Genomic DNA, 13,241 nt, shown 5'->3' with positions numbered 1-13,241 from the left:
ACCCCCCACCGACCTGTACGCTCTCACAGAGTGGGTCTCCTCAGGGTACCGTCGGCCAGACAGTGCCGGCTGGCGACCCCAAGGGGGAGGGCCTTCTCTGTGGGAGCTCCCACCCTCTGGAACGAACTGCCCCCAGAGATCAGGGTGATCCCTGATCTCCCTTCCTTCCGCCGCGCCCTCAAGACGTGGTTGTTCCAGCTCGCGGGACTGGCCTAAGGGATTTTAAAGGGGGTTTTAATTACTTTTAAATTGGACATATTTAAATATTTCATTTTAATCGAATTTTAATTAAGTATATGTATATATGTTAGTATTTTATTCAATTGTCAGCCGCCCTGAGTCCGTAAGGAGAAGGGCGGGATATAAATGCAATTAATAAATAAATAAATAAATAAAATAAACATCGTCATGTGTTTTTGTCCTTTTATTAGCCCCGATTTACACGGAAGCTCAACATCAACCCTTGTTACTGACCATATTGACTATATTCCTCAGTGGAGTTACAGAGTTGCACGGTAAGCCTTAATTCCTTCAAAGTTTGCAATTTACTTTTGTGTAAATACATGGCTGCATGCATCTTCTCCAGCCTCACTTGGGGTACCTTTACTTCTGAAGCCCCGGGTTCTTCCAAGCTCCCCTTTATTCTATGTCATACATCTTTGCATTCCAACACCCTGGCCGACAACTGTGCAATATCCATGATCCTGGAGCTGTCTCAAACACACACAGCAACAGAATTGCATCCACATACTGAATCCGCAACTAAAAGATAATCATAAACATAAGGATAGGACTGCAAACATCACATCCTCTTCCAGCAAAGGAAAGTGAATACCATGGTTAAGGTCACGGTGTTATACCTGCCCTCAAGTGTCTTCTTTTCCACCCATATTCTCTTCCATGTAACGGCATAAAAACAGAGGCCTGCTACAGCCCACTGTTAAAACAGACAATCCTACAACCTTCCATAATCTTCCTCCAGCCTTACTCTCGTGTGCAGAGAAATTCCAAAGGGTCTACTACTAATCAACACAGCAGTCACAAGCCATAAAACTGCAGATGGAAAGTACTATACTCAGGTTGAAACACCATTTTGTAATTTGGCTGTTACTGCACAGGGAAAGAATAAAAAACCTTCCTTTCCATTTTAAATAGAAAATACCGAATTCCTGAACTGTGGAAGACAACACAAACTGCTAAAGTAACTACATGTCTCATCCCACAAAATTGCTTATATTGACTATAACTCAACCAAGTTTTTGCCAATTCCTGCAAAACAACTCTCAGAACACCACATGGAAAAGTAATGAACGGTAAATGTGCCTAATTTTCTAATGTACATATACCATGGAACTGACCTCTTTTTCGGCATACAATTACCATTGTTAAATCCTAAAATGCTGAAAGGAAGAAATAATCCCTTAAGCTTACGTTTAAATAAAAGTTGTATAAATTGCACAGGCTTAGAAGAACGTACCTTGCAGTATAATCAAGCTGAATTTTATTAGCACATCATAAAAAATTTGAAGGGAAACATTTTGGTAGATGATCATAGCAGAATGGAGTTCTGCTTCACATATTTATACAGTACAGGTAGTCCTCAACTTACAACTGTTTGTTTAGTGATCGTTCAACAGCACTGGAAAAAGTGATTTATGACTAGTTTCCACACTGGCAACCATTGTAGCCTCCCCATGATCACCGTGATTAAAATCCAGACACTTGGCAACTGGCATGTATTTATGACAGTTGCACTGACCTAGGGTTATGTGAGTTGCCATTTGTAACCTTCCCAGTTGGCTTCCAACAAGCAAATGGGAGAAGCCAATTTGCTTAATGAATGCACGATTCACTTAATAACTGCAGTGATTCGCTTAATAATTGCGGCAAAAAAGGTCGTAAAATGGGATGCAACTCACTTAATTCAGCAACTGAAATGTTGGGCTCAATTGTGGTCGTAAGGCGAGGACTACCTGTATAGTGAAGAAGGAAGTAGAGACATAATACAATTTAACCTTATGTAGGAAAAAGCAAGAGTGGGCTGCAACCGTCACTGCGATTAGTCTCAGCTATACTCTACAGATCTTTAAGCATTTTTTAAATTGAAAATTGACCGTATTTGTTCTTCAACACTTTTAAGAGATACCCCAAAAAATACTGTTTTGAACCATGGCTAATTGTTACTATCTACAGTCCACATAATTACTAATAAAAGGGAACAGGCTCATCATTGGGAGGTGAAGACCGGGCAATTAACAGTTTTTCTATACGTTGGTCATTCTTAAATAACCCAGCAAATAAATCTGGAAGCTAATAGCTGACAAAGGATAGCAGCCAATCTCCCCCATATTGGCAGATTGAACCAATCACCTTCCAATTAACTCCTCCCTACTTAGTTAGCTTTAATAAGCACAGACGGAGAAAGGTGCATTCAAGTCTATTAAAGAGAGGTTATGCCAGCACTAGAGTCCATTAACATTATAATAACTGTTTTAACTGAAAAAAATGTTTAAGGTATTTATCTATAGCTGGCTGGAGATGCCTTGTGCTTTATCCATTAACACTGGACTACCTTTGCAACCTTTTTAAGTTTGGTTCCTACAGCAACTCCTTGAATCAAATAAAGGCTGCATTTTCCTACGGCACCTTTTTTTTTTGGGACCACAGCTCCTGCATCTTTACCTAGATGGGGTCGGTTACGGCCTTCCTGATTAAATGCCAATAGTGTGTCATGTTCTTTGTTTAAAATTCCAAGCCGGGCTACGCTTCCTCCTGTTGCTTTGTTTCTTGTCACTATTATGGAAACGCACAAGTGGAGACCATTTAACCCAATACGTTGTGTTTGTTATTAGGAATCATTTCACCTGTTTACCAACCCAGTGAAGAAAATTCAGACTAATTTTCTGGCACTGAGGTTTCCAGAGTTAGGCACAGATGGCGGCCATCTGTTCAGATCATGACTCTCCCCTGTCAGATAAACAAGCCGGGATACAGCAACTCATCTGATCCTGCTCTGCTTGGAACAGACCCTCCTCCAAGGGGTGAGGTCTGCTCTCATCTCACTTCGGTCCTCCAGCAACCACAAATAATTTTTTTGACATTGGCTCCATCCAAAACCAATATTCCACAAGCAATATGTCTGTTTTCTGCTAACTAACTATTGGCCTCCAAAGTTGGCTCAAGAGGAAATGCAATATTAATGATATGGAAATGCAAAGACCAAGAGATTACCTGTCTTTTGAAGATTTTTCCAAAGTTTATGCTAGACATGCCATTAGAGATGAGTGACCTACTTGTTTAAAATATTAAAAATTCCAACAGAACGTTGCAAACCCGGTGCTTATTTGTGTGGTTTTTCATCCCAGATTAAAATATATTAACTAGGTAGAAAGTGTCTTTTTTAAAAAAAAAAAATGTAGAAAGGTGTAGAAAAGAAATCAAGGATCAAAAAAGCTTTTTGAAAGAAGGTGATCATAGTTAGGCAACTAACTTTTGATATGAAGTACATAAATCCCTTGGAGAAAGCGATTCCATAATTTTGAGACTTCTAAACCTTAATTAAATGGAGGATACTTAAAAAAGAAAATATTTTCTGCCCTGAGTTTGGATTGAGGCATGTTTTAAAAATGTATTTTGTCAAGAAAATCCAAACAAAATATCACACCAATAGGAGAAAAGGATAAAGTATGATTATAAAACTATTATATACATCTTTTTTTCTGTTAATCCCTTCCCACACTTTGCCATGTTTAGCTTAGTTAAAGATCAAAACTGATATACTGAAGCTAAGGGAGATGCATGGACAATCAACATACCAAACAATATCATAATCTCTGGTTGTGTAAGAGGGGCAAATAGTCTTTGAAGCCCACAAAACTGCCTGAATCATTTTTAAAGGTAGCTTCATTCGTCCAATTTAAATTGGATGCCCCCAAAACAGCACAAACCATCTTAAATAGGATTCACAGCATAACCTGGATATATTTCACATATGAAACTCAACTTAAAGGAAAGTATGATCTACTGGCCCAATGGCAATCATAAGCATAAATATAAAAACAGAACTCCTCATCTGGATTTAATGAAAGGAAGAATTATCATCAGTTCACAGGAGCTTATATCCAAAAACGATTTCCTCCAGATGTTTCTACATACGTATAAAATCATAGTGAGGAGGATACTGAACCCTTAGAACAACCATTACTGAGAATAGGTTTTGCATGACCTCAGATAGGAAACCTAAGACTCAGAAAATGGCAAGAACCTCCATAACTCAATATCCCAACTTCCAGCCTCAAAAGTGGAGAACAAAGGAATTACAAAACTGGAACAAGCGATTTAAGCCATCTAGTCCAAACAAATAAAAATGTTACTTCTATCAATCAGTGTCTAAATAATGTGAAATTTAAATAAAGCAAAGAGGGTAAACAAAAAATAGTGGTTTTATAGCAAATAACTCTACTTTCCTATGGGAAATAAGCAACTCACTAGTGCCTTCAAAATGCTGTGTAAAACCACCTAATGTTTCAGTTACTTCTATTCTTAGTCTACCCCTACTGTGAGCATGCAATGTTCCATTTCCTCTACAGGATGGTTGTTGGCTGCTGCACCCTTGTTTAACACAAAAAGTACCTTTCAGTTTAGGATCTTTCATAAGGAATTTTAAGAGACTGATAACGCTACGTCAACAAAAACTAAAATTAGAACTAGGTTTTAAGAGAGACTTCGCTACTATAAACCTCTTGATTTTTTTTCCTTCCTAGTTTTTTCTGCAAGTGAAAAGTCCTTTTTTTTAAAAAAAATAAAAAAATCAATCAAGTGTTGATCATGGGTTGCATCAGGAATTGACATCTGGCATGTCGCCTAAGCTTAATGTCCTAGGCTGAGACAGAGGGACTGGCCCAAAGTCACCAAATTGGACTAGAACTCACAATCTCCTGGTTTTTGACCAGGTGCCTTAACTGGTAGACCGAACTGGCCTCAAGGCTTCAACCTTGATCAGTTTTCTAAATTAAAAAAAAATCAAACGAAATATATTTTGTCTTAGTTTAGCTAAGGTTTTAAGCTGAGTCTATAAATAGCTACTCAAACATAATTAGAACTACGTAAATCAACGGGAGCTTGCTAAGAGGAATATAGATATTGTATTGCAGGTTGCATCTTGAGGAGACTTCGTCCAAAGGTTGAGAAGGCCTCTCCTGTCAAATCAGAGAGGCAATCCCCAGCATTATGAGTACAGATATAAATAGCTTGTTTATTTCCTCCCTGGGCTAAGCAGTATTAGCTATTCTCCTTTTGGCAAAAGGAACTGCAGCTGTATTGCAAACTACTCTCATTAGTAAGAACAGAAATTATTTGAATTATGCTCTCTTATGACTAAAGATTTCTCTGGCAGAATGGTTCATTTAAAATAGCTCTAAGCAACCCATCCAAAAATGCCAATAAAGCAGAAGATTTTAATAACACTGCGCTATCTTACCATTTAACATGGATAAAAAAACGGTGATTAAAACAGATTTTTAAGGGACAGCCAATAAAAGAAACTTGTAATGATCCCGTTTAAAATGAAATCTGAGCACAAATACGTTAAAATACAGACACACAGAATCTTTTGGTGAAACACTGGTTTACCCAATTAAGCTTCTAGAACAGTGGTTCTCAACCTGTGGGTCGGGACCCCATTTGGGGTCGATCGACCATTTCATGGGGGTCGCCAAGCAAGGCTGTCCGCCATTTTTTTGGTCCGCCATTTTTTCCCCCTTTTCCGGCGGGTGCCTTACCTCCCTTGGGCTGGGCCAGCTGGTTGTCGGCCTGCTCCGTCTCTGCCGCTTGCCAGCTACGCCTCGGCCGGCACAGGGGGCGGAACCACGCATGCGCGGCGCTCCCGGGCAGGGAAAGTCCTCGACTTACGGCCGGTTTAGTCCTCGACTTACGACCGGTTTAGTCCTCGACTTACGACCGGTTTAGTCCTCGACTTACGACCGGTTTAGTCCTCGACTTACGACCGGTTGGGGTCGCGGCATTAAAAAGGTTGAGAACCACTGTTCTAGAAGATTTTGCGTACCGAAAGACTAAGTAAGCAATTTTGCTGGGATTCACAAATAAAGCCAAACAAAAATCCTTAGTTCATAGATGCATTCAAGAAATAGTCTGTAGTTCCGATAATGCAAATGGGCTGCGTGACAAGAAGTCTGAATCGTATTTATTTAAAATATAAAATATGCGGTTATTAAAAACATTTTAATTGTAACAGCAAATTTGTAACCTATATATCAAGTGACAGGGCCTAGCTAACCTTGGGTGATCTCAAAATGGAACCAAGAGCAGATCAGATGGGAGACTACCAGGCTACTGATTAGGAAATTAAATCAAATCAGTCTTTATTACAGTCATAGACCAGCAGAGATCAAGACTTTTTTAAAAATACGCTGGAAGTAAACTACCTTATTTTCTCAGAAAACTACACTGGTGTTTCAATGAAATCACTGCAAATTGAGTTTGACTCAAATGAAACTTTATCTTGTATTTTATTTATATGGTAAATTGTCTGGATTTGTTTTACAAAATCAATGTGTTTTATTACTGCTTCAAATATTTGTGTTCTAAGATAGTATAGATCAGGGGTAGGCAACCTTGGCTCTTTTATGACTCGTGGACTTCAACTCCCAGAATTCCTGAGCCAGCCATGCTTTTTGCTTGTGATCCTGTTTCCCCGCTCCACTAATTTCAAATTCTTGGAGAGAAACTGCTTTGGTTCTGACTCAAGGGAGGTGATGGCTATGAACAGCTCAAATAGAAACTGAAATGAATAGCTTACAAGTGACCAATACCAATGTTTTACTTCTCTTGTTCTTTTGGCAATCGTGATTCTATCAAGTGCTAGTGAAAGCCCAGTGACACACACAAGACTTTGTCAACCTTTTGACTTCAAAACTACAGCAGTCAAAGGACGTGGCTGAGATCTAAAAGAAGCTATTCACTAAACTGAGTATATTTGAAAAAGTCTGGAAATATTAAAAGACTATATTCCATGGAAGGTGGATACATATCATTCTCCTCTGGGTCGTCATCATAATCTCAAAGACAGGTTTTGTGGGCGGGCCGTGCAGTTTTGGGCTCTGGTTATTAATGGCTATTATTCTAGAACATGTACTTAAATTCGCAACTGAAATTTTAGAACAACCTTATCCAGTTTGGTGCCCCATGTTATGCTAGAATTAAGATGATCCCAAGAGTCATCTTAATTTTAACCATTCAAAACTGTTTCAAAGGACATGCACAGAACAGAACTCAACAGTACCATCACCCCACCAGTAATTCTGTAGAATCAGAAGCATTCAAAAACTAACAGCTTTGACACTCCATGCAATATTTTATGTTACACTGGATTACTAAGAGTGACTCAGAAAACATATGTAGCACATACAATAGGGCTAAGCAACCAGGCAACCTCCAGCTGTTTTGGATCAGAACTTTTCTAATGCCTTGCAATTGAACATGGTGTCTGGGCTAGTTTGCAAATCCAAGATATTCAGACTCTCACCAAAGGCAAAGAAAAGTAAATTGCTGGTAAATTGCTGGAAATGGTTGAGTCAGTTCAATGAACAGCCAAGAAATAAGGTAAGTATGAATTACCAAACAAGCAAACGTGGAAGATTTTCTACTTCTTAAATTGGAAAATTACAGTTAAAAGCTAGGGAAAATATTAATGCCCTGGCAATCATAATTTATTAGTTCGTCTTGGACAAGGAACTATAGCTAATGGAACACTTCCTGGTTTGTTTGCCAGTTCATGAAAAGAGTGAAGGCATTCTCATATTTAGTTTAGGTTATTAAACTGAAATACAATGATCCAAACAAAGCAATATCATCTAACCACTGTTTCAGGTCAATTAAGTTTTGAATCACAAAGAGTTGTCTTTATGTCTTGGCACAATACATTGGCTCCCATGCAATGAATTGAGCTATTAGCCAATATAAACACGCATTCTCCATAATTTACTAGATGGTGTTTCTTTTGAAGCATTGGGGGCCAAAGAAAACATTTACTTTGAGAATTAGGAGCAACTATTTTAGAGGTTTTCCAAAATATAAGCATATACAGCTGCTAGACTTTCCTAACATAGGTCCCTCCAGCTGTTATGGACCACAATTTCCAACAGAAACAAACAACAGGAGTTCCAGGCACAAAATATCTGAAAGCACTCAGTTTCTCAAATAATTTTCCCTAAGGAATCATATATCGCTCTTTAAAATAAGGAAACTTTTATTCCACAAGACCTTTCAGAATGCTGCTATAATTTAAAATATTTTATTAGAAAGTTTCAAGACTGTCATACGTTAGATAATTCAACTGTATCTGAAAAATGGCAAGATCATTTTACAAAAGAACCTGAACTCAACCAGCCAACATATAGAAAATAGTTCTGCACATACAACTTGCAAATTTTACAGTATTTTTAGTAAACAAGTATTTCTGTACAAACCACACCATAGTTCAGCTTACAAGTCAGTAGTATTTCTGCAACTTATAGTAAGTAAACTTTGTAAAAATGATCCCACACATCAAAGTACATTTTTTCTAAAGTTGTGTTGAACAGCTGGCAATGAGAGGGCTAGGGAAATTCACTCTGAAAATTATGTTGGGCTATTTATCTATTTACAGGTAGTCCTCAACTTACAACAATTCATTTAGTGACTGTTCAAAGTTACAACAGCACCCAAAAAGTGACTTATCACCATTTTTCACACTTACAACTATTGCAGTATCCCACGGTCACATGATTAAAATTCAGGCGCTTGGCAACTGGCTCATATTTAGGACAGCTGCCGTGCCCCAGGGTCAGATGATTACCTTTTGCAATCTTCTAACATGCAAAGACAATGGGGATCATAAAATGGGGCAAAACTCACTTAACAAATGCCTCACTTAGCAACAGAAATGTTGGGCTCAGTTGTGATTATAATTCGAGGACTATCTGCATTTGTTTTTGGCAGTGCCTGACTCCAGACCAACTCTGTATTAACCTTACAAAACACGTCAGCACAACTATGAAAGGAGACGAAATGTATTAGACCAGGGGTAGGCCACCTTGGCTCTTTTATGACTCGTGGATTTCAACTCCCAGAATTCCTGAGCCAGCTTGGTTGGCTCAGGAATTCTGGGAGTTGAAGTCCACGAGTCATAAAAGAGCCAAGGTGGCCTACCCCAGTATTAGACAGACAGCTCCGTAGCTCAAACACGAACACGCTGTGTCTCACTGTTTAAGGGCCTGAACTTTTAAGAAAATATTACCAAGAGGCTCTTTGTGGACTTCTAAAACAATGTTAATCAAAATATATGGATTTCCAGACTGTTCCTTTATATTACACTTTAAAAAAACAACCATGCTCCGTTCACACCACCATATGAAGATGCTCCAAGGAGTTACAATTGAGAAATTAAACTGACAGATAATAAATTAAGTGTTGGTGCTGCTTACGCACTAGCAAAAAGCATGCAAAAATATTCAAATGTTCTCCAAGGTGTATGGCACTACCTTCTTGAATAGTTCGATAAAGGGGCAATTATTTTGGATGATGTGGATTTGGAACAGCATCTGTTTACACTAGGTTTGTTTTTAGCAGCTTGTCTGGTAGCCCACAAGCAAATAAGAATTCCATGATGGTGAGTGACAAGTCTGGTGGAGAAAAGATTCTTCCCTCATTCACTTGTTGCTTCCCTGATAGCCATAATGAAAAGAAACATCTCTATACTCTGATCAACAAAGAAATATAAGCTAATTACTGGCCAGCAATCTCTAAAGTCTATAGACTGGAATCACATATTGCCTAAGAAATAGTTTTAAACATAATTTGCTGAATAAATCCCAATGGTAGGATCCAGGCAATCCTGTACTAAATAGCAAGTCATAAAGTTTAAGTTATAATATACAAAATATAGTTCCCCTTAAATGGGAAGGATTGTAGGTTTCCAGAAATATGGAACTTTTCCCTTTAAACAAGACAGTAAATGTAACAAGAGTCACTCTAGCAAGGAGATAGGCAAATAAGACTCAAGGCAGAACATAAATCTAACAAATAAACATCCTCCCCAAAAATGTAAACAGGGTTACACAGTAATATTTGTATACATATAAATCTATTAGACTTTACATTGGCAATTCATTTACTTCATTCTTAGATTTCAAATCTATCAAGACTCAAAAGAAAATGGGTTAACTTTAAAACTGTCAACATAATTGACATACTGTATACAGAAAAATCATTCAGAGATCAATGGTACTTTAAAACTCAAGGAGACCTTAGAATGACAACATCGTGCAGACTCAATGACAACATATAGCAGACTCAAGCCCCAGCTTGCTAAATTCTCTGCCATAAGCTACATCTTTGACTAGCAAAACTCTTGATGGTCACATTGCTGTCCAACAGGTTGCCCAATACTATTCTTACTCAATGTAAAGGTGAGCTGAGTTTAGGAGCCAACTATCTGTCATCCAACAAGCTTGGGTTTAGAAAAAAATTGAGTAGCTTGCCAACTTCCTTCTGTGGACACTTTGCTGTCAACTTAACTGTTACAGACTATTACACCACTTCCATTGGAATTATATTTAAGGATCATCAAGCAAATATGACACTCAAACTTTCTTCTCTTGCGACTGTATCCCGATTCCCAATTTTATCCTCTCCCTACTTCTGAAAACAACTGTGCTTTACGACTAGTGAAAGGAATTCAAGTGCATCCTAGGACTCTAGCTGGATGCCACTGTTAATGTAGTACCATCTGCCCTCTTTAAATCAGCCGCATCCTTTCCTAGGATCACCCTCTGCAGTTGCTGTGTGATCTCAGGAGAAGTCATAACTGATTATGAGTTACAGGCAAGTGCTTTACTGATGCTCCAAAATACCTTTTAGGATTTGACTCTGAAGCAATGCATAGCCCTTTACTTATTACCCTAATGATGACCACTGAATAACACTAACAAGGGATCAATAAAGACTAAAGGAAGAACAACAGGGCAAACAAAGTATGTTTATCACACCACTTAAAAACACTCTGGTGATAACCAGGGTCTAACCTAAAAGTATAAATGCAGTTTCAGAATAACAAGAGTTGGAAGGGACCTTGGAGGTCTCCTAGTCCAATCCCCTGTTCAAGCAGGAGACCTTATACCAGGGGTAGTCAACCTTGGCTCTTTTATGACTCCTGGACTTCAATTCCCAGAATTCCTGAGCCAGCTTAGCTGGCTCTGAGAGTTGAAGTCCACAAGTCATAAAAGAGCCAAGGTTGACTACCCCTGCCTTATACCATTCCCAGACAAGGTAAGAGTTCTGTTTCAGAAAAGATTGTAATAGCAAACATTGAATATATTTTATAACATTCTGCAAGTTAGTAGCTCAGAGAAGAGAAAACTGAAAAGTTGGAGCCTATCTTGAACAATAATGTAACAACAACTCAATAATATCAAGTAACAGATACGACTGTTATATTCTTTTAAATACACACAAATGCTATTATTGTAAGGACACCTTTGAGTCAAGCTTGATTTCTGATACAAACACAAACACCAGATGTTCTTGGCAATAACATCAACATGATTTCCAATTACCATCTTGATTTCCCAATCTAGTCTACAGTCCTGGAGTTCCTGGTGGTCTCTAATCCAAGTACTACCAGGATGAGCACTATTTAATTACAAAGCTCATTTAAAACCAGCCAGGGGTGGTTAAAACCACCCAAGGCCCCCAAATTTAGGATTATCAATTGATACCATTATGTTAAAAACTAAATTTTAATCTTGCCATATTAAATCCATCCCTATTTTTGAGAGGATCTGGGAATCTGAATAACGTACATACTTAATAAGATAATGAAAAAATATTCCCACTGACAAATTTTACTCTCCCGTGAAACAACCAGCAGCAGTGACAATTATGCACTAGATAAATTCAGTACATGTGCCATCCTTCAAAAATGATTCTCTCAAGAGTTTTTTTTTTTACAAAATTCAACAGGCTGCTTATCGATTATGTATCACCTTAGAGAATTTACATGTACATTCTCAAACATCCTCTCAATAACCTTGCAAGGTAGCACTGTAATCCTGACACTGCAGATGGCATAGCCTGATAAAGAGAGGTCTTGACATAATGACATAAAGTCAGCTTCTGAGCCAAGAACTGAACTGGAAAATTCCAGCACGCAGCTTAGTACAGGGGTAGGCAACCTAGGCTCTTTTATGACGTGTGGACTTCAACTCCCAGAATTCCTGAGCCAGAATTCTGGGAGTTGAAGTCCACACGTCATAAAAGAGCCAAGGTTGCCTACCCCTGGCTTAGTAGTTACATTTCTACAATTCTGCAACTCTACCATTCAAGGTAGACCTGGGTATCATTCCTGACCGCTAGCAAGGTTCAGCAAGCATGCAATTCTTACCTTATCTTTTTCGTGTGGAAGGAGTGAAACTGGAGGAAGACAAGAAAGAGATTCACAACTCTCTTTCCCATCTGCATTTGTGGCTGCTTTCGTGTTGAGCTGATACAAAGGTCCATCTTTAAGGAGCCGGCCATGGCCAACGGCACGCTTAACGGCCAACCGCAACTGCTGGTGAAAGGTAGAAGGGGCACTGCTGGCAAACAAAGCTGACACGTCCTTCTGCCCTTTCAGGTAACGTTCAATGTTCTTCAAAGATGAACCAGAAGAATCTGCCAAGCCCTCAATTGCCCGCTTAATCAGTTTATTCCAGTCCACATTTGGTTTACCATCCAACTTTCCATGGTTCCGTGGTTTAGGAAGTGCTATTCGCCCAGGGTTATCTGGATCCTTGTAGGAATTAAGTCCTTTGTTAGAAACTTTTAAAATAGTCCCATCTTTAACACTCAGTTCCAACTGTTCCAGGACAGTTTTGCGATCCAAACCATGGGATGAAGACACAGCATTGCATATCCTCTCTTCTGATGGCCGCTGTTTTTGCTTCTTGACCTTTTTAATTGCCTCCAAAATCCACTCAGTGTACAGCGGGTTAGCGAGTTTTACCATGGTGAAAAATTCTTTATATCCATAGAGTCGTTATCCCTTATCCCTATGCTGAAGGAGTTTCACACAATGGGAAAACAGATGATCGGAGAAAGAGGGCCAGTTAATCATAGCATATACGTTTTTTGGCCCCAAATTGCTCTTGTTTCTTTCAAACAAGAGTATTTCCTACTTCTGATTCATGTTTTCCAATAGACACCCC

The 13,241-nt window shown here is 38.8% G+C and overlaps 1 protein-coding gene across 4 annotated transcripts in view; it reads right to left on the bottom strand.

Annotated features, from left to right (window-relative positions):
• The window catches only part of KAT6A (lysine acetyltransferase 6A), a 52,507-nt gene extending 39,272 nt beyond the window's left edge, over positions 1–13,235 (bottom strand). For all 4 annotated transcript variants that reach the window (XM_015816514.1, XM_015816516.1, XM_029284244.1 and 1 more), the window contains exon 1: positions 12,440–13,235. In XM_015816514.1, the coding sequence (XP_015672000.1) occupies positions 12,440–13,042 (603 nt within the window). In that variant the 5' untranslated portion in view covers positions 13,043–13,235. The remainder of the gene's footprint in view (positions 1–12,439) is intronic.
• Positions 13,236–13,241: the final 6 nt, after the last annotated feature.

This window comes from Protobothrops mucrosquamatus, unplaced genomic scaffold (genome assembly GCF_001527695.2).
Source record: "Protobothrops mucrosquamatus isolate PMUCROS unplaced genomic scaffold, P.Mucros_1.0 scaffold462, whole genome shotgun sequence".
Classification (NCBI taxonomy): Eukaryota; Metazoa; Chordata; class Lepidosauria; order Squamata; family Viperidae; genus Protobothrops; species Protobothrops mucrosquamatus.
This window is presented reverse-complemented; position numbering and strand designations above follow the sequence as displayed.